Genomic DNA, 22,619 nt, shown 5'->3' with positions numbered 1-22,619 from the left:
GATCTAAATGCTTTATTGGACCTTTAGATACAATGCAACTCTATGGGCCATTGATCTGCTGCCAGCAGCAGATCGACCTAGATTTTCCATTCTGCTAGATAGATCAAATAGATCGAAATCGGCCGCAATTCAATCAATCGATTTGATAGAATCGATTTCCGATTGATCGATTCCATGGGATTGATCAAACGATCGATGGCTGAAATCGACCAGTGCAGCTGACCTCCAAAAGCTTGTGTGCATTTCACTGAGGGTAGCGGGCTCAGGGGTCTAATACATCTCCACCTATCGCTAGTTTAAACCATTACTGAGAGCTGCAAAAGTCAATATTCTGGCAAAAGTATTTTATTTATCGAAAGGGAGTGCCATGCCGATATATTTCTCTACAGCTGTGTAATAGAAAGCTTGCAAAACTGCAGTTTTAAAAATCCTGCCCCATAATAAGTACAGTTTATCACGTGCTTTACACTGCAGAAAAGGCCCATTGTTCTGTTTAGGAGGGTCCCTTTTTTTTGCACAAAAATGAGTGCAACATTTGGCTGGATAGTGGACTGGTTAATCACTTCCGGATCTTAATGATTGAAATCTATTGTTTTGATGCCCTTACTGCAGCCAGGGTGTAGATTTCAATCATCCCACCACATGCTCCTGCAGCTTCCACTGATTGCATCGCTCCCTCCCGCTGTCTGTTTGAAGGCAGAGCTGTGTGAGGTTGTCAGGAGCCGATTTCATTGGCTCCTGACCCTGTCATCACTGTAAGCCAGGGGAGTAACAATAGGCCCTGCAAGGGATGCAGCCGCAGGGGGGCCCGGACCCACAGGGGGCCCCATATTGAGAGACTGACAACTAAAGGGCACGGAGAGAAAAAATGTTCTGCTCTCTGCACTATTGTTCTTATGACTACATCTGCTCAGCCACTGATAACGAATCATACAAAGTTTCGTAGATAGTCTATGCTCAGTGTGCAGGGGAGAGGGCCCCACCCAAAGTTTTGCAGGGGGCCCAGTGATTTCTAGTTACGCCCCTGCTGTAAGCTAATCTCATTGGGTTACATTGATAGACAGCACCAGGAGCAAATGAAAGCGGCTCCTCACCTACTCACACAGCTCCGCCATCACAGCGAAGGCAGAGAGAGGGGCCTGCGGGGATGGAGGAGCGGTGTGACCAGCAGGAGCGGCAGGTATGTGCAGCAATGCTTCGGGAGTCGACGTTCTCCAGTGTTGATCGGATACCTCATTATCCTATTCGAGTTTGGTCGAATTCGGATAGTAAACTATCCGAATTCACTCGAAGTTTGATATTCGAGTTAATCGAATATCCGATTCGAACTCGGATATCCGACGTCACTTTTCGAGTCTGTATTCGAGTAAAATATTCGATATGGCCTTAAATAGCTTGTAAAACTTGTATTGGAGGTCAATGATGCATGAAACCACCTTTTTTATGAAGAAAAACATCAAGTGATTATGTGGTGATGCAGTAGTAATAAAAAAGGTATCAAAAATAGTAAATTAACTTCATGAAAAGTGTTTGCATGAGAAGGTGTGTCCAAAATGGTTGTAAGTTGGAAGTCTTCATTTACGTCGTCTTCATCTTCTTTTTCTATATCTCCTTCTTCTTCTATATCTTCTTCTTTTCTTCTTCTTCTATATCTTCTTCTTCTTCTATATCTTCTTCTTTTTCTTCTTCTTCTATATCTTCTTCTTTTTCTTCTTCTTCTATATCTTCTTCTACTCGAATCTTCTTCATCTTCTACTTCTTGTATCTTCTTTAATTATCTTTTTCTTCTTCTATATCTTCTTCTTCTATATCTTCTTCTTCTTCTATATCTTTTTCTTCTTCTTCTTCTTCTTCTTCTTCTATATATTCTTCTTCTTCTATATATTCTTCTTCTTCTTCTATATCTTCTTCTTCTTCTTCTATATCTTCTTCTTCTTCTTCTTCTTCTATATCGTCTTCTTCTTCTTCTTCTATATCTTCTTCTTCTTCTTCTTCTATATCTTCTTCTTCTATATCTTCTTCTTCTTCTATATCTTCTTCTTCTTCTTCTATATCTTCTTCTTCTATATCTTCTTCTTCTTCTTCTATATCTTCTTCTTCTTCTTCTTCTTCTTCTTCTATATCTTCTTCTTCTTCTTCTTCTTCTTCTTCTTCTATATCTTCTTCTTCTTCTTCTTCTTCTATATCTTCTTCTTCTTCTTCTTCTTCTTCTTCTATATCTTCTTCTTCTTCTATATCTTCTTCTTCTTCTTCTTCTATATCTTCTTCTTCTTCTTCTTCTATATCTTCTTCTTCGTTTTCTTCTTCTATATCTTCTTCATCTTCTTCTTCTATATCTTCTTCTTCTTCTATATCTTCTTCTTCTATATCTTCTTCTTCTATATATCTTCTTCTTCTATATCTTCTTCTTCTATATCTTCTTCTTCTTCTTCTATATCTTATTCTTCTTCTATATCTTCTTCTTCTTCTTCTATATCTTCTTCTTCTTCTTCTTTTTCTTCTTCTTCTATATATTCTTCTTTTTCTTCTTCTTCTTTTTCTTCTATATCTTCTTCTTTTTCTTCTTCTTCTATATCTTCTTCTACTCAAATCTTCTTCATCTTCTACTTCTTGTATCTTCTTTAATTATCTTTTTCTTATTCTATATCTTCTTCTTCTATATCTTCTTCTTCGTCTTCTATATCTTCTTCTTCTTCTTCTTCTTCTTCTTCTATATCTTCTTCTATATCTTCTTCTTCTTCTATATCTTCTTCTTCTATATCTTCTTCTTCTTCTTCTTCTTTATCATTATATTATGTGTCTTGGTTTTCCTTTCTTTTGTAATTTTTTTTGCTTCATTTGTGAATATTTAAAATATTTTATTTTAATAACACCATAGTTATATTTGTGTTGATGGCATAATAGGTACTAGTGGCACATTGCAAGCCACAGCACCCTTTTCTGTGTACCCTGGCAGTGGTAAAACACAGACATCAGCAGGAGGAGGAAGTAGTTGCAGCTATTGTAGTGTGGCAATAGCTGGTAGGAGAGTGGGTGGCAGCAGAAAGTAGTTCTTCTTCTGTTCTCCCTGGCAGTGGTACTAGCAGCACACAGACAGCAGAAGCTCAATGCAGCTACAGGAGGAGGAGTGGTGTGTGTCAGGCAGTGTGATGTGACTGACATAATAGGCCCTGGGTCCTAGCGGTGGTTCCAGGGCCGTAAATGAACAGCATGAGGTTCCAGACAGGTCGTGAAGCCCACATTGTGTCCAATACACAATTGGGACAGCACAGTTTTCAACCCGGACACCTCTAAAATAATTTATTTATTTTTCAAAATAATGCAGGCAGCTATTTTTGAGCGTAGTAGCTGTTGGCGCATGGGCAGCAGCACCTTGTAATGTGTTCCCTGGCAGTGGAGAGGAGACACAGACAGCAGGAGGAAATATAACAGCAGGCAGCGTAAGGAGGATAAGTGTGTGGCAGACTGGCATTTGGCAGCAGGCAGGAGGGCAGGCAGCGAGACATAGTAGGCCCTGGGTCCTAGCGGTGGTTTCAGGGCCGTAAATAAACAGCATGAGGTTCCAGACAGCGGTCGTGAAGCCCACATTGTGTTCAATACACAATTGGGACAGCCCAGTTTTCAACCCGGACACCTCTAAATTAATTACAATTTTTTTTTCAAAATAATGCAGCTATTGTTGAGCGTAATAGCTGGTGGTGCATGGGCAGCAGCACCTTGTAATGTGTTCCCTGGTAGTGGAAACATACAGACAGCAGGAGGAAATATAACAGCAGGCAGCGTAAGGAGGATAAGTGTGTGGCAGACTGGCATTTGGCAGCAGGCAGGAGGGAAGGCAGCGTGACATAGTAGGCCCTGGGTCCTAGCGGTGGTTCCAGGGCCGTAAATGAACAGCATGAGGTTCCAGACAGCGGTCGTGAAGCCCACATTGTGTCCAATACACAATTGGGAAAGCACAGTTTTCAACCCGGACACCTCTTAAATAATTACAATTTTTTTTTTCAAATTAATGCAGCTATTGTTGAGCGTAATAGCTGGTGGCGCATGGGCAGCAGCACCTTGTAATGTGTTCCCTGGCAGTGGAGAGGAGACAGAGACAGCAGGAGGAAATATAACAGCAGGCAGCGTGAGGAGGATAAGTGTGTGGCAGACTGGCATTTGGCAGCAGGCAGGAGGGCAGGCAGCGAGACATAGTAGGCCCTGGGTCCTAGCGGTGGTTCCAGGGCCGTAAATGAACAGCATGAGGTTCCAGACAGCGGTCGTGAAGCCCACATTGTGTCCAATACGCAATTGGGACAGCACAGTTTTCAACCCAGACACCTCTAAAATAATTTTTTTTTTTCAAAATAATGCAGGCAGCTATTTTTGAGCGTAATAGCTGGTGGCGCATGGGCAGCAGCACCTTGTAATGTGTTCCCTGGCAGTGGAAACATACAGACAGCAAAAGGAAATACAGCAGCAGGCCGCGTGAGGAGGATAAGTGTGTGGCAGACTGGCATCTGGCAGCAGGCAGGAGGGCAGGCAGCGAGACATAATAGGCCCTGGGTCCTAGCGGTGGTTCCAGGGCCGTAAATAAACACCATGAGGTTCCAGACAGTGGTCGTGAAGCCCACATTGTGTCCAATACACAATTGGGACAGCACAGTTTTCAACCCGGACACCTCTAAAATAATTTAATTATTTATTTATTTTTCAAAATAATGCAGGCAGCTATTTTTGAGCGTAGTAGCTGGTGGCGCATGGGCAGCAGCACCTTGTAATGTGTTCCCTGGCAGTGGAGACACACAGACAGCAGGAAGAAATACAGCAGCAGCAGCAGCAGGTGTAATGTGTGTGTGCGCCACTTCATGTCCCCCTCTTGCCGACAACAGGGGCCAGGAACTCGCCTTCCACCCAAGCCTGGTTCATTTTGAGAAACGTCAGTCTGTCCACAGACTTGTGAGACAGACGAGATCGCTTCTCAGTGACGACTCCACCGGCTGCACTGAAGCAACGCTCTGACAGTACGCTGGAAGGGGGGCAGGAGCGCACTTCCAGGGCGTACTGCGCAAGCTCGCTCCAGATCGGCAGGTGCTTGACCCAATACTCCATGGGATCAACAGGGGCCACGCTGTCAAGCCCGCTGAAGGACCCCATGTAGTCAGCCACCATGCGGGTCAAGCGCTGTCTGTGACTGGAGGAGAAGGATGCTGCTGCAGGCACCTCCTCTCTAGTCCCTGGCAGCTCTACACTCATGTAGAGCTCGTTGGTCAGAGACAGCAGGTCTGTGGTGCGTGTGCGCTTGCTGCTGATGGATGCAGGCACCTGCTGCTGCCTCTGTGCTGGCTGGACAGTGGGGGTGGATGGCTCAGGGAAGGCTTCCTGCAAGCGCTCAACAAGGGACAGCTGCAAATCCCTCATTTGTTGCGCACGGTCTCCTCCTGCAGGCAGGAACTGGCTGAACTTTCCCTTCAGACGTGGGTCCAGCATCATGCAGATCCAGATGTCCTCCCTCTTCTTCATCTGGATCACCCTTGGGTCCTTGCGCAGGCACCTCAGCATGTGCGCTGCCATTGGGAAGAGTATGGCCATGTCTGCTGGCACATCATCGGCAGCCCTGTCGGCAGCACAGCCGACAGTGCTGTCCTCCTCTTCCTCTGCCCCTCCACCTCATCCTCTCTCTACACCCCCGCCCCAGTCCAGCTGCGCTCTGCTGCTCCCCCTCATCAGCAGCAAGGTCAGGGACCTCCACCAACTCCAAGCCCTCCTCCTCAGAGGTGGCCTGTGAAGCTGCCTGCAGCTCCTGCTGGTCCAAGGCTGCCGCTCCCTCTTCCACCAGTGCATACAGGGCACTGTCCAGCACACACACCAAGGGGACCCACTCGCACACCATTACATGGTCCCTGCTCACCATGTTGGTGGCCTGCAGGAAGGGTGCCAGGACTGAGCACACCTGCAGCATGTGCCCCCAGTCCTCCGTGGAGATGATGGACGGGAGGTTGGTGGCGGCACGCCCAGTTGCAGTGAGGGAGGCAACTGTTGCTCGTGCAACGTACTGGCTGACAGCCTGCCTCTGTTCAACCAGACGCTCCAACTTCGCCAGGGTGGAGTTCCAGCGAGTTGGAACATCGAGCATGAGCCGGTGCTGTGGCAGGTGCAGCTCCTTCTACACCTCTTCCAGGCTCGCCATGGCTGCAGGCGAGTGCCGGAAGTGACGCACAACCTTCCTTGCCGCCTCAAGGAGTCGGTCCATCCCCTGGTAGGTCCGCAGGAACTTTTGGACTACCAGGTTCAGGACATGCTCCAGGCAGGGGATGTGGGTCAGGTCTCCCCTTCTGATGGCAGCAACCAGGTTTGCCCCATTGTCGGACACCACCTCTCCAACTCTGAGGCCTCTGGGGGTCAGCCAATTCCTCTCCTGCTCTCAGAGTTTGGCCAGGACGTGGTTCGCCGTCAGTTTGGTCTTCACCAGGCTGACCAATTCCAGCAGCGCTTGGCAGTGGCGGGGCTTCACGCTGCTGCTGAGGCGGGGGGTTTGGGCTGGTGTGCCGGAGGATGGAAGCGGATCAGAGGAACCTGCTGCTGTTCCGCTGACCCTGCATGGTGGCACCACCCACTGCGTTGTTGGTGCTGCTGCTCTGACAGTGCCCGATGCTGCTCCCACCTCCTCACCCCCTTCCACCAAGCTGACCCAATGCGCGGTGAAGGACAGATAGCGGCCTGTCCCAAACCGGCTGCTCCACAAGTCCATGGTGACGTAGACCCGTTGACCCACCGCGTGATCCAGCCCTCTCCCGACATTGGCCATCACAGAGCGGTGAAGTGCAGGGATGGCCGTGCGTGAGAAAAAATGTCGGCTGGGGATTGGCCAATCGGGGGCTGCACACATCAGGAGCGCACGCATGTCACTGCCCTCCTGCACAAGGGAATAAGGCAGGAGTTGGGAGCACATGGCCCGTGCCAGCAAGCCGTTCAGCTGACGCACGCGACGGCTGCTGGGAGGCAGAACCCTGACCACCCCTGGAAGGTGTCGCTGAGCAGGGTCTGGCGACGCCTTTTGCTGGCACGGGAATCAGTGGAGGGAGCAGAGGAGGCCACTGAGGACTGGCTGCCAGAACAGGCCTCAGTGTTGGCGGCAGGAGTTGCAGAGGGAGGAGGAGCAGTGCGTTGCTGATGCACTCCTGCTGGTGCTACTGGAGGAGGTGGAGGAGGGCGGGTGGCTGCTGCCGACGGCTTCGCAGTGGTGGCGGGTCTGCCACTGCCAGCTTCATTCAACTTCACAAACTCCTCATGCTCGTGAAAGTGTTTCCCTGCAAGATGGTTGACCAGTGAGGTGGTGCCAAACGCAGAGGGCTCCTTCCCTCTGCTGAGCTGCTTGCGGCACTGGTTGCAGGTGGAATACTTGCACTCCAAATATGGCAGGGTGAAAAAATTCCATATTGGGGAGGTGAAGTTGCCCCTTCGGCTGGAAGGTGCTGCTGCCGCTGGTCTCCCTGTGGTGGTTGGGGGGGTTCTTGGTGCGGCTGGTGGTGGCACTGGCAGAACTCGTCTCCTGATCAGCACGCTGTGTGGCCTGCATACCACGCCCACTTGTGATCCTGCCCATGCCTGCGATGCTGATCCTTCTAGCAAGGCCCACAGACGCATCCTCCTCCGAGCTGATGACATCCCCACTCCCAGGACCTGGCAGTGGCACCCAGTCTTTGTCCTTCACCCTGTCATCATCATCCTCCCCATCCGCAAACATGTCCTGCTGGGATCCCCCAAACTCCCCTTCTGCATGCATGGGCGGATGGACAGTCACCACTGTCTGACTGTCCAAAGCATCATCCCCCAAAGTGCCCATCAGCATTCCTTCCTCCTCCAATTCTGCCGCAACAGCACTCCATAGCCCCGCTGTGCTTGGGGATAAGAAGGTGCTGAGTGACAGGGTGCTGGTGTCACCCGCTGGGGCTGGAGAACTGCACTCCTCCTCCTCCCCAGACAGTGCTGGTCGGCTGCTGCTGCTCTTGCGAACAGGAGTGGTGGCGGGGGTGGAGGACTCGGTTCCAGAGCTAATGGTGGCCTGCTCATTCACCATCAGCTTATGAAAAAACACAAATGAGACCGAGAGCCCGATATGGTGTAGTATGTCAGGATAAATGGAAACAAAAGTAGTCAATAATTGATATACTCATAAAATTGGGTTACCACACAGGCAACCACTGAAACGGCAGGTGGGGAGAACTATAACCTGACCCCACTCAGGTATTAAAATGTCGCTCTCTGTAGACAAGAAAAAAAGGTTGGGGATGCACCCCTCCACCCAGGGTGGACTCAATCAATGCAATCGTCAAACAGCAGAGGCGCCAGTAAGTATAAAATAATTATTTTAAAAGCGTTTAAAAAAGGGGAGGGATGTGGGTGGATTCACCTCCCCTAAACAGAGACCAGCCAATGAGCCGTTGACAAACAACTGTATTATTTATGAGGGATTCTCCAGGTAATGCATTACCTGGAGAATACCTAATAAATAATACAGTTGTTTGTCAACGGCTCATTGGCTGGTCTCTGTTTAGGGGAGGTGAATCCACCCACATCCCTCCCCTTTTTTAAACGCTTTTTAAAGAATTCTTTTATACTTACTGGCGCCTCTGCTGTTTGACGATTGCATTCATCCACCATCAGTTCCACCACAGCGTCTGCATCCTTCTCCTCAATAGGACGGCTACGACCTGGCGGTGGGAGGAACATCTGCGCCACACGCTGCTGCTGCTGTGTCTCTGCAGCGTGACTCCCAGCTGTTGGGTGGCCAAGGCGTCCACGGCCAGTGGCTAATGGCGGAATAGCCACTGGTGTAGACGCAGTGGTGGTGGTGGCGCGGCTGCCACGCCCACGACCTCCTCTCTTGGCGATGCCCTTGCTGCCCATGCCCAAACCACGGCTGCCAGTGCCAGACATCGTATATTTTTAATATTACACAAATGAAAAACAAAAAACTTATGTATGTAAAGGCGGGTGGGACAAGTGGGGTACTTTAATGGGGTGGGACTGGTGGTGGTGGGTGTGTGAGGTGACGGACAGGTGTTGTACTCTACAGCAGAGATCGGTGTAGCGCCAATGAGAGAGTGCGCAGTGTGCACACAAAGACCCTAGCTGACGCTGACTGACGGTGTCCCTATACACAGACTACAGTACAGTATAGTCAGCTAATACAGAATGTAAGTAATATAAACAATAGGATGGTTGTAGCACTAACGAGAGAGTGCGGACAGCGTAGACGTGCACTGCGCACACAAAGACCCTAGGTAACGCGGTGACGGACGGTCCCTATACACAGACTAGAGTACACTACAGTACTACGAACTAAACAATAGAAGAATCTAGCTAAATAATAACAGGTGTGACTAGATTACAGATCTTCATCCAAGAAAGACTAAGCTTTGCCTCATCTCCTTATAAGGCCTAATTATAACTGTGTGCCTAATATTCTCCAGCCAAAGGCCTAACGTTAATTGCATCTTTCTTGAACGCCTACTGCTGTCCACGTACTATTAGACTTGTGGAAGATCAGATAAATGATCATTCTGTTCCTAATATCAACTGATTTCCTGCCTCACCACCTTGCTTCACCACAATTTCATTCAGATTAAGGCAGTAATCTAACTGAATATCAATCAGAACACCAGTACTGCTGCTAGCTTTCTATTAATTCTTTTTATTAATTTCAACTTGAAGTAAAAGTTGAAAATAAGTCTAGTTTGCAATACAAGAAAAAGAAAAGGGATATTATAGTTTGCACAAACCACTAATCTGCATAAAAAAGAAAAAAAAATCACATACTCCATGTGCGAGTCTGATCAGCTTGCTCCTTAAATTGCCAGTCATGGTGACAAGGAAAAATATGGCTCAAATGCCATCTTGGCAGAGAATCTAGCAAGTGTACAGGTGTCTCATAACGTGGCATGTCAGATCTCTTAATGACACAGACAGATGAGTGCACTGTTTTCACAATTACCCCGCCTCTGAAAGCACTATGCAATATGCAATCTACTCTACTCCCCTCCATGGAATAGTACAAAACGCTTGGCTATAGCTGAGTGACATGTATTCATAGTGTTCATGTCCCAAACTGTTGCCCTTAATATTGATGCATGATTAATAAGGATGGCAGTTCTTTGGTGCTGTAGCAGCTGCAGTTATCTCCCCACAAAAAAAGGCAAACTGCACTAAATACTTTTAGAAAACCCATCACTGGCTGCAGAGGCGTATCTAGAGGGGTGAAGGCATGGCTTGTGCCACGGGTGCCACAGCACCATGGGCGCCAATAGGCCTGCCCCTGTACTGCACCAGCCTACCGGCCTCCATGCTTCCCTGTCATTCAGACCTCATGGCTACTTAACTTATGCATGTAGGGAGCACTTTGCTTAGAATTAGAACAGAGGACAGAGAGTGAATAACAAGAGATACAGTGTTTCCAAAAAAGCAACCACAGCAATATCCTGAGCCAAAACACACAAGCAACCATAACACATATACACAAAAAATGATGCTGTCTTTAGAGGGGAAGGGGGCTCTGACTGAGGTGGGTGGGGGTGCAATTTCATTGTTTGCCATAGGCGCTATATTACCCAGATGCGCCCCTGATCGGCTGATTAAAAAAAAAGCATCTTAAAAAGGATTTACAAAACTGTAGTGTTGTGTGTTGGCATAGATACAGAGCCATAGGCCCCAATTCAAATTGTATAGTGAACCACCACCAGCAGAATTTGAACCCCCCAGCACGGTTTCCTTCTTTCCCATAACCTGTTTCTTAAAGTCAGATAAAGTGAGAAATGCATGATCATCACATAGTAGGAATCTGTTTATCAATAAATCATAATTACACAGTAGTAATCATGAACACTATAACATTACTGAGGAGCAGTGAACAATACCACCTATGAGAGGCCTCTCTGCATCACCTATTTCCACACACTGCTACAGTGCTTGGGAGGGGATACAGCACAAAAAATACTACTGTGCAGAGTTCTACTTTAATGTAAAGGGCCCTTTTCCGCTGCATGCAGTTTTTTTTTTTTGGGGGGGGGGGAATGCATAAACTTGGTAACAATTCTACAACTTCTAGGGCACTATGATTATAATGGTAATCAAGGTGCACCTTTTCCCAGAAAGCAAACCCAGTGCATGCTATTTTTCTTAGGTTTGTGCTTTTTCCCCTAACATCTGTCAGACACATGCAGTGAAGATGACATATCACATGAAAACTGCAAATGAAAAAAGGCAAGGAGTAAAATAAAAAAAAGTTTCGTTGCAGTGCTTTTATGATCACAATTTCCAGAGGAAAAGTATGCTTTTGGGTGCAAACAAGGAAAGGGAGAGAACCGTGCGCCACTCAAGTAACACAGTAGGGCTGATTCATACTGCAAGAGTTTTTTCTAAGCGCTTGTGATTTTAAAAATGCTTGCAAATGTAATGGTAGGTGCGTGTTCTCCTTAAATCAGACCCGGATTTACATCACAGGAGCCTATAGGCAGGCACAGATGTCCTGGCACTGTAGACTTCGCCCTCCATAAACCTACAAACCCTAGCTGAACCGCACGGCAAGTGTGCTGGCTGTCCCAGCTGTCTCTTCTCCCTTACATATCTTTCCATCACCGGTAGCTCCTGGTGCCCCTTAGCATTAGGAAGCCAGAAATACCCTCAATATTAAGTAACTAGAGGTGCCCCCAAGTATTAGGTAGCTGGAGGAACCTCAATATTAAGTAGCTAGAGGTGCCCCTTACTGAAGGGAGATCTTGTCAGTGGAATACAGAGAGCAGGGTGAGCCACCTCTCATTTACACTCTCATCAGATCTCTGCATACAGGAGGGAGGAAGGCACTTGGGAAGTGAGCCACCATCCATCATCAGGCGCCTGTAGGCACATGCCTACAGTACCTTATGGTAAATCCAGCCCTGCCTTGAGTTGTGATTTTATAAACATCACCCATAGCATTGCATTAGCAAGAGATTTTCAAATCACTAGCACTTATAAAGATCTCGCAGAGTGAACCAGTCCTAAGCGAGCCTAAAACGTAAGGTCTCACCTACACTGCTCTGGATAGCTAAACCTCTCACAGGATGTGATCTCATGGCAGGAACCAATAAATAAGTAACTGCAGAATTACACATGACCATTTATGTCTTTGTGATGTGAATGGTCGTTGTGTCCAGTTTCGACCTGTGCCTCCATTCCTCTTTTGATCCATTGCACTACACCGCATGACTTATGTTTGTTTCGCTCATGAATGGATCCCAACTGTATGGGTGTTGCTAAAATAAAGCCACTTGACCATGGATGGTGGTGGTCCTTGTCTCCTTTTGGATTGATAAAGTATGTTTTGGTTTACGTCAGTTAGCCAAGCTTGGCAGTAGAGACCTTTACTGTCAGAGTGATTAGTGATTGTTATTCTGTGCTGCTTAGACAGATGCACACAAACAACATTCCCTGTCTTGCTGTTGGGATATGTTTTCTTAGTTTTACTGGAGACTGCAGTGAAGGGACTCAGATACTGAGCCCAAATCTCTCAATTCAGACCCCCCCCCAGCAGCAGATATTACTGTGCGCACACCATACATCCCACATCTGCTCTGATCCCGTTACTCCCCATAGTTCCGGCAATCCAGCAAAAACTCTTGAATATGAGGCCTCAAGAGAGTAGTTATTTGCCAAGTGAGTTAAGTGACTGCTCTGGGTCCTGAGCAGCCACCCTAGCAACTCTAATCAACAGAAGCTGCTGGTCATGATGAGCATCCACAGAAACATTAGTGAGGACACAAGGGCATGGTAAATCCAATGTGATTTTGACCTATGTTAAAGGATGCCCGATATGACATGATGAGATAGACATGTTTATGCACAGTGCTGAGTACACAAATAACTATGTGGGTTCCTTTTTTTTTCTTTCTCTGCCTGAAAGAATTAAATATCAGGTATGTAAGTGGCTGACTTAGCCCTGACTCAGACAGGAAGTGACTACAATGTGACCCTCACTGATAAGAAATTCCAACTATAAAACACTTTCTTAGCAGAAAATGGCTTCTGAGAGCAGGAAAGAGATAAAAAGGATCAATAGTTCATAGATTTTAGCTCTGACATACATCAATGAATGTGTCATTGAGCAAAAACAATAAAACTGTTAAAACTTAAAAAGTAGATTTAAACATAAAATAAAACTGTGGAATATCTTAAAAAGTAATTTTCAGGAGAAGGAAGATAGATACAGTCGTTTATTTCATTACTTTATTTTCGCCTCAGGAGTCCTTAAAGAGAACCTGTACTGAGTAAAAATATTTAAAATAAACACGAGGTAACTTCAAATGAACATTACATAGTTACCTTGCCATCAGTTCCTCTCAGAAGCTCACCATTTTCTTCTGACAATGATCCCTTCCAGTTCTGACAATATTTTGTCAGATCTGAAATATATTAGTTGCTGTCAGTAAAATATCAGTTGCTGTCAGTTATAGCTGAGAGGAAAACTGATGTACCAGGTAATGTACATGTTTCCCTATGGCTCAAGTGGGCTATGTTACAGTTTAACTGTGTGCTGACCAGAAAGCTGTTATGGGTAATGGCCATTTTCAAAATGGAGGACGGAAAATTCCATTGATCACAGTGAACAAACAGGAAGCGGGACAGAAGAAAGTCACTGAGGAGTAGACTACATGGAAAGTAAGGATGACTTGTGTATGCTTATTTTGACCTTTAATTTTCAGTTCAGGTTTTCTTTAAGGGAAGTTGACCATATCACAAAGTTAGTTGGACAATCCCTTTTAGATAAATACTGTACTTACACCCATAGGTCCCAGAATCCATTTGTTCCATTGAATGTGGAAAGGGGGAGAGACGTGTACAGACTGGATCTTCCACCTGCTGCTTTGACTGCATTACCTGCCCGAAAATGACCTTTCTCAATACCAGTGGTAAGTTCAGAGTCACAGTTTTTGTATTTGTGATCGTACTTTAGCATTCAGGGGAAAAAGCCCTTGCAGAGTTCAAAGAGGACTGTTGGAGATAATTATTTGTAGATAGACTCTGGAGTTGTGTAAATGCTCCATAGCTACTCAAAAAGAATGAGTGGTTAATGTATGTTATTGTTTTACTCATCAGATTTAACATTAAAACTTTTGTATTTTTAGTTTTGGTAATGGAGAAAACAATGAAGTATTGACTGAATATTTAATTTTTGGAGCTCCATCTGCATTTTGTTTTGTATCTAGAACAACTTATGTTTTATAGCTGTGAAACAAAGATACATATGCACATAATGGACAATGGGGAATATTTATTAAACAACTGTTAGCTTGATTCCTTCCGAGGTGGCTGCACGATCACTTTAGCAGCAGTCAGACCTATGGATTCAACTCCCTGGTTCTTAGTGAAAAGTCCCTCTCCAGCTGGGAAATGCACTGACACGACACTCAAGTTGGTGACAATGCATCTGAAATCTTTATTTACAGGTTAGTCTTATATACACCCTGATGTAGGGGAAAGAACCAGGTTAAACCGGTGTGCCCATGTGAAGTAGTGGAGACAATAGAACAGACATGGTAGAGACAGTAAAAACAATAGCATGTGTTGTTCTGTAAACACTGGCAGAGGTAGAATTTGTGCATGTGTTAATTTCTCAATGGACCAGGTTTTTTAACAACAATGCGTGAATAGGTCTGAGTCTTCAGATCTCTGTCACAGTGGCTTGTATGGTAATATACCAACTGGGTATTGAAATACAGGTATTGTATTCTGTCTCTCAAAGGTGCCTGGAACTTCTAGAGTGTTAATTATTAATGTATCCGTAAAGCACTGTCTGGAGGAATGTGCTGCTGACTAGTTGGAGCAATGATGTCATTTTAAGATAGATTTGATGTGCTGTATATATTTTAATATCGGTGATTTAAGTAGCACATTAATAAAACCTTTCAACCCAACCTTTGATCCCAACCTTTTGTAAAAGGGCGGGATCACTCAGACTCTGAGAACAGCACTGCTTGAATGGGAACTCTTCCAGGAGTAGAGGTGTACATTGGCATTGTACTGATGCTTCCGTCTGGATCCAACTGGAACTCATCTGATAACGGTCACTCGCTCTGGTCCGCGCGCGTGGGACCCAGAGGTGGGGCTTCCTTCAATCTCGATGCGTGGATCCACACAGGGGAGTCGTCTGTCAGCACCGCAGTTCTGGTCACTGCCTGGACTGTCGCAGGGGGTCCGTAGGGTGGGTCCAGCGACTTCAACTTATGGAGGGCCTTCACCAGGACTCTGTCTCCAGGTTTGAATGGGTGGGTCGGTGCACCTGTTGGCAAAGGAAACGAGAGCGAAATATCACCATAATCACTATTCAATTTTTCAATCAATTTTGCTACATATTCCTCTTGTATCTGCTGCAAGTCTCCAGGTATCAGAATTAATGGACTCGGTGTCCATGGGGTTGGGAAGGGTCTCCCCATCAAAATTTCGAAAGGAGATAACCTGGTTCTTGGGTCTGGAGTCATTCTGACTTCAGCAAGAATCGCAGGTAAGTACTGGTCCCACTTATGGTAGGTACCCTCTGTTGCCTTCCTCAGTTTGTCCTTCAGTGTGCGATTCATTCTTTCAACAACACCTGCACTCTGGGGGTGATATGGTATGTGGAACTTCCAATCTATAGCCAACTGTTCAGCTATGGACTGTGTTACCTTTGCAGTGAATGGGGTTCCATTGTCAGAGCTGATTCTGACCGGACAACCCCACCTGGGAATAATTTCTTTGCACAAAATCTTTGCTACAGTTTTTGCATCCTCTTTCCTTACCACAAAAGCCTCTGGCCATCTGCTGAATCTGTCAACAATTACCAAAAGAATTTTACACCCGTTTGTTGCCTTTGGCATGTGTGTAAAATCGATTTGTAATTCCTGAAATGGCCCTTGTGGGGGCAGTAAGTGTTCATGGTGGCCTACTTTTTTACCTTGGACATTGTTTCTAGCACAAGTGAGACATCTTGAAATCATACTTTCTGTGACTTGTTTTAAATTTTCTGCACAAAACCTTTTACTTACCTCCTCCATTGTTTGCTTGAGTCCCTTGTGGCCTAAACCATGTATTTGTAGTATAAGAACGGGGGCTGCTACTTGAGGAATTCCTACCACTCCTCCTTTTGACCATAGACCGTTAGCGTCTTTGGTCAACCCTTGGGTCTCCCAATAAGTAATGTCTGCTGGCGTTGCAAATGCTTGGAGTTGGGACAGCATGACGTTATTTTCAGGTGTGAGCGGTACCAGCGGGGCATTTAGGAGAACCTCAGTTGCATGATTAAGTGTGACACGAGAAGCTGCTTTTGCATGCTTGTCTGCTAACCTGTTTCCCTGGGCAACTAGTGTCATTGAGGTTGTGTGCGCCTGGCACTTAATGACTGCAATGGCTTCTGGCAGTTGAATCGCTGCAAGAAGATTTGTAATGAGCTGTGCATGCGCAATTGGTTTACCTGCCGCTGTCGTGAACCCTCTATGCTGCCATATTACCCCAAAGTCGTGACACACTGAAAATGCGAATCTAGAGTCTGTGTACACATTTACTCGCTTGTTAGCCATGATTTCACAAGCTCTGGTGAGTGCGATTAACTCAGCAGCTTGTGCTGATGATACAGGAGCTGGCATGGCCTCCAGAACTGTATCAGGCAATTGTACAACTGCATAACCAGCATGAAATGTGTGATCATCTGGTCGTGTGCAGGAGCCATCTCCAAAAACATCCTCTGCATCAGGAAAGGGGACGCTTTGTAGGGTGGGGCGGGGGCTTGTGGCAATGTGAATTCGTTCTGCACATTCATGTTGTTCTGATATCTCATCTTGTAGCCCCTTGAATCCTAGGAGAGAGTTCAAGAACAACATTGGTGCAGTTGTTGGTGCACAGTAGTGAACCTTGAGCCCTGGAGTGGTGGTAAGGATAACATCGTATCCCGCCAACCGTTGGGCAGTCATGTGTTGTGTAGACAGATTTTTTTAGGAGGTGAAGGACAGAGTGTGACATGTAGAGTGTTGTATGGAGAGGTGGTGAACTTTAGCACGTTCTGTTTGAGGAATGCCTCAATCATTGGCGCTAGAGCTTCTTCCTTTGCTTTCTGGATGGGATATTGTTTTAAGTACACAGGCGTATGTGGCTTAACAGTTGCCTTGTACGGTGTGCAGGGGAGAAAACCAACATCGAATGAATCTTGTGCCCATGTCTCTTGAGGGATTTCTTCAAGAGAACTGGGAACAAGTGCTTGCTCACAAGTTAGAGTATGTACACAGTCAATAGAGAATCCCCCTCCCCCGTTTGGCAGGAGAGAGATGCCTAAAGCTATCATTAAATCCCTCCCCAGTAAATTTGAGGGACAAGTCGGCAATATGGCAAAAGAATGATCTGTTAAAAATTCCTTCCACTGATTATACACCTGTATGGAGGGGGTACGTCTGGTGGGGGTTAATACTCCGTTTATTCCCACAGAAGGTTCGCCAGGATAAGTTTCTTTACCTGTCCACTGCCTGATGACTGAGACTGTTGCTCCACTATCAATTAAGAAATATTCTTCCCTATACCTAGGTGGTTGTCTATCATCTGTTAAAATAAGTTTGACCATGGGCTTCTCTTCTGCAGTGTAGGTTAAATCATACATGGCGACGGAGTTTGGGCACCTTCATTGTGGGTTAGCTGTATTCATTCCCCACTGGATGGGATATTTTATCTGTGCCTGCTGGGTCTGTGTAGGCATTGGTTGGGCCTGGTCTGGGGGCGGGCAGGGGCAATCTCTAACGAAGTGCCCTGGTTGCTTACACCTGTAGCAGACACGTGAGTTTTGTCTGGACCCTGCATGCTGCTGAAAGCTGCGCTTATCTGTATATCTCCCCCTATTGCCATGGCGGGGGTGGGGCTGGGAGTAATGAATACTATGAGCTGAAGACTTGGTGGTCTGCTTATGAACCTCAAAGCATCCTGCCGAGTCTTTAGCTATAGCCTGCTTCATTGTTTGTGTTGGGGTTAATGTTGGCCAGTTATCAACAATCATTTTATACGTTTTAGCAACCTCAGGCAGTAAATTTGCAACAAATGTCTGTGTGTACACTAATCCCATATCATCTGCAGTTGCTAAACCTGCCTCTTCTATCCAGGTCTGTCTAAATCTTTTTGCAAAATCTGACACACTTTCTCCAGGTTTTTGGTTGCACGCTGTGGCTATCCCAATATCTTTTCTATCACCATGCATTTCCTTAAATTGTGCCAACACTTGTGTCCACATTTTTTCTATCTGGACAGAAGTCCTTAAGGGATAATCGGCAGGCGTGATATCTGCACTGGGTATTTCAAGAGTGTCACATTTTGCAAAATCAAAACCACCTTCTGCTGAATCCTGGTATCCTGTAACCCCTTCAAGAATTAATCTATAATCCTCCACAGTAAATTGTTGACCTTTACACATTCTTTTCAAATAAGATACAGTGGCAGCAGGAGTTTTCCTAGGATCAGGGGAATTCTTTATAATATCATTTAAAACAGTAGATGGTAAAGGCTTCATTACCATTTGATTCCCCATTATGACAAATGGGAACGCTTCAGCTGCTATGGGGGAAGTGTTTGTCTTTGCTGCACGAGGATACATTGTTCTACTAGGCTGTGCAGACTGGACAATAGGTTGATTAGCACATTCAGAGAAATCCTGTATTTCAGGCTCTGTAGAACCAGAAACTTGTGGGGCAGTTAATTGTGTGCATATCTCATCATCTGACTCTGTTGTTAATTTAGTTAAGACAGGGTATAATGGCACATAAGGAGGCGGAGCAGAAGTTGGGGATACAATGGGGGCTTTGATCTGCTGCTTTTCAGTTACACAGCTAAGATCAGTCCAAAAAGTTTGCAATGATAACCATGCCTGCCCACAGGTTTTCATATAAGTTTTATCCCAGTTTGGATCTCCATGATACCATGGAAAAGCACCTATGTCATTTAGACACAACCCCTTTATCATGGTAACATGAAATTCTGAAAAAGATCCCTCTCTTGGAAATGGATCACTACATCTCATTCCCTCAGTCCAATTTGACATATTATCCACCCATGGGTCTGTATAAAATGAACCTAGACACCTCTGGACAAACATTTTAGGTGTTTCCCCAAATTCATTTTTGGGAGACACTTTCACCAGAGAGTGGTTTGCAGCAGACTTAGGAACATGCTTTTCAGTTCTAAACTTAAATTTCAAATTTCCCTTGGGCGTCCCCATACCTTGAGAGTTGCCCATTATACTAAGCTAAAAATACAATAAAAAAAATAGAGTGAGATTAGCTGAGTTTGAAGGTTTATCTAGGGATGGTGATGTCAGTATTAGACTTTACTGGAAAACCTGGTCTCCAGCTTGTGTGATTCTTCTATGCTTTCTAATCAGATTTATCTACACCCGATTTATGGTTTGACTTTTAACTATCCTCTGTGGACAAGATTATACCTTCAATCTCAGTTTAACCTCGCATACAATCTACACAAATCTATACAGTAACATGCAATCTTATATAACAACTAAAATTCACTTAAGCGACTATACAACAATATACAAGGTTTAGAGGGACTATTCACTATTTCACACAGTACTGCTTTCTTAATTGGGGCATCAGACCCGCTATTTACTTTAGGAATATCAGATTCCTGGGAGGCGCTACAGAAGCGCTTTCCGGGTTCTGCTAATCCGCTCTGACAGTATAGGGTGGTAATAATATATAAAAAAAAATAGTATTACTCACCCGATACTGTGTATGGCGAATCCCTCTTCTCGACACCAAACTGTTAGCTTGATTCCTTCCGAGGTGGCTGCACGATCACTTTAGCAGCAGTCAGACCTATGGATTCAACTCCCTGGTTCTTAGTGAAAAGTCCCTCTCCAGCTGGGAAATGCACTGACACGACACTCAAGTTGGTGACAATGCATCTGAAATCTTTATTTACAGGTTAGTCTTATATACACCCTGATGTAGGGGAAAGAACCAGGTTAAACCGGTGTGCCCATGTGAAGTAGTGGAGACAATAGAACAGACATGGTAGAGACAGTAAAAACAATAGCATGTGTTGTTCTGTAAACACTGGCAGAGGTAGAATTTGTGCATGTGTTAATTTCTCAATGGACCAGGTTTTTTAACAACAATGCGTGAATAGGTCTGAGTCTTCAGATCTCTGTCACAGTGGCTTGTATGGTAATATACCAACTGGGTATTGAAATACAGGTATTGTATTCTGTCTCTCAAAGGTGCCTGGAACTTCTAGAGTGTTAATTATTAATGTATCCGTAAAGCACTGTCTGGAGGAATGTGCTGCTGACTAGTTGGAGCAATGATGTCATTTTAAGATAGATTTGATGTGCTGTATATATTTTAATATCGGTGATTTAAGTAGCACATTAATAAAACCTTTCAACAAGCCAAGAGACTTTGTTTCTGTATTGGTAAGATAGCCAACACAAGTCAATTTTTCTGTTTTCATTTCAATGTTTTTATTGTAACATTTTAACTTAATTTTTTTTATCCAGCAGCTTTGCTGACAAGGGATAACATAGATCTGGTAAGCTTTAGGGAAGATGAAAATTTGGGTGCTGGAGGCAACAGAAAAAAAGTGGTGGAGTTTCACTATGAAGTACCAGTACCCAAACTCTAAAGGGACAGTGGTGGGCTGCTGCTAGAGTTTTTCATACTGTGGTGGGAGGAGTTTCTCTTTGTGAATTTTGGGCGTGGATTTTTGCCTTTGTTGTCTGTAGACTTTAGATCGGGTGAGGTAGCAGTTTGTGGCTTTTTGCAACTTTTCAGCAGAATGAAGCCACTCTTGATATTTTTTTCCCTCTGTGTACAAGCACTTCGTTGTACTAGACATACACAGACCTTATATTGACAGCAGAGAAGGAAAGGTAAGGTTAAAAGTCTTTTCTCCTCTATCCAAAACTGAGATAAAAGTTTTGTTACGCTTTAAACAATTGATACATTTCATTTATGTAAATAAATTGACAAAAACCTCATACTCTACAGATCTTTACACCTGCCAGCCTTGTGGATTGGACCAATGGTCACCAATCAAAAGTGACACCTGTTTTAACAGAACCTTAGAATACCTTGCCTGGACTGATCCATTATCCCTCGTCCTTCTGTCTATTATCACGTTGCTGATATTAGTAACCATGGCTATGGTTGCCATATTCATTATAAATCTGAACACTCCAGTAGTGAAATCAGCAGGAGGGAAGATGTGCCTGACGATGTTACTGTCTTTAGCATTCTCTTGTGGCACTTTGTACTGCTACTTTGGTAAGCCTGGCCGGATTACATGCATGGTGAGGCAGCCCATCTTTGCCGTGAGTTTCACAGTCTGCTTTGCCTGCATTGTGGTCCACTCCTTCCAGATTGTTTGCATTTTCAAGATGGCTGCCCATATGCCAAGGTTATATAACATTTGGGTGAAGAAGAATGGCTCAGATGTATTTATCGTAGTCAGTTCTGCTCTGCAAGTCCTCATCTCCATTGCATGGGTTGCGCTGAAGCCATCAAAGCCCCTGGAAGATTATTCCACCTTCCCTGATCAAATCATACTAAAATGTTCAGAAACGGCATCCATAGGTTCCATCACTCAGGTCATTTATATTGGACTCCTTAGCATGATTTGTTTTGTCTTCTGCTACATGGGGAAAGATTTACCAGAAAACTACAATGAAGCTAAATGCATCTCATTCAGTTTATTGGTCTACTTCTTCTCTTGGATTGCTTTCTTCACAGTTTACATCATCTACCAAGGGAAATATATCACAGCAGCCAATGTTGGAGCTGTACTTCTCAGTGTTTTAGGAATTCTGATTGGTTATTTTACCCCAAAATGTTATGTTATTCTGTTCAGACCAGCATTAAACACAGCTGAACACTTTCAGACTGCCATTCAGAACTATACAAAGAACAAGTCTGCCCAAGACTAAAATTGGGGTTCAGTACTCAAGCCACTGGGGTAACCTTCATGAAGCAAAGTACAAACTGAAATGTCAAAGAACTGTCAGAAGTATGCGGTCTAATAATTAAAGCGCATGGATGGATGGTTGTGCAAAATGTTACCTCTGCTTCACTTTCCTCTACATAAAGAAAACTGAGCATATCTAAGACAAAATATTTGTACATACAGTAAATGATTTAAATGGCCCAAGATTGCTTTATGTGACCCTAGCAGATTTTTTTTTGTCTAAGAAGTGGTCCTCTGTGCTTTCCAATGCTCTAGGGCTCCACCCACCACCTGAAAGTTGTCTTTGTACTGAAACTAGCTGAACACAGGTCATTTATAGCCCGATATGCAAAGCAGATTAATCCATATCCAATTGAAATTTGTTTGGATAGTGATTAATTCTTACTATACATACAAAACGCAATTCAGATAAATTCCAGCAGAAACCTATTGATCACTGATCAAACCACAAGCATACTGCTTATTGCAGTGCGACGCTATGGGCCATAGATCCTTCACCACTCATGCATCCCTTCACCCCCTATATCCTCCCCCGCCCCCTTTTCATGTGTAGATTTTCAGACATGTCTGATTTACTTTCAGCTGATAAACTGCTCAAAATTACAGAAAAATCAAAAGTGAATGAC

General features: G+C 44.9%; 1 protein-coding gene across 1 annotated transcript in view; it reads left to right on the top strand.

Moving 5' to 3' along the window:
- Nucleotides 1-21,955, top strand: part of TAS1R1 (taste 1 receptor member 1) — a 127,783-nt gene extending 105,828 nt beyond the window's left edge. The window contains exons 5-6 of the mRNA XM_068242153.1: nt 13,805-13,925; nt 21,021-21,955. Of these exons, the coding sequence (XP_068098254.1) occupies nt 13,805-13,925; nt 21,021-21,955 (1,056 nt within the window). The remainder of the gene's footprint in view (nt 1-13,804; nt 13,926-21,020) is intronic.
- Nucleotides 21,956-22,619: the final 664 nt, after the last annotated feature.

Source organism: Hyperolius riggenbachi, chromosome 6 (genome assembly GCF_040937935.1).
Source record: "Hyperolius riggenbachi isolate aHypRig1 chromosome 6, aHypRig1.pri, whole genome shotgun sequence".
NCBI classification, from domain to species: Eukaryota; Metazoa; Chordata; class Amphibia; order Anura; family Hyperoliidae; genus Hyperolius; species Hyperolius riggenbachi.
This window is presented reverse-complemented; position numbering and strand designations above follow the sequence as displayed.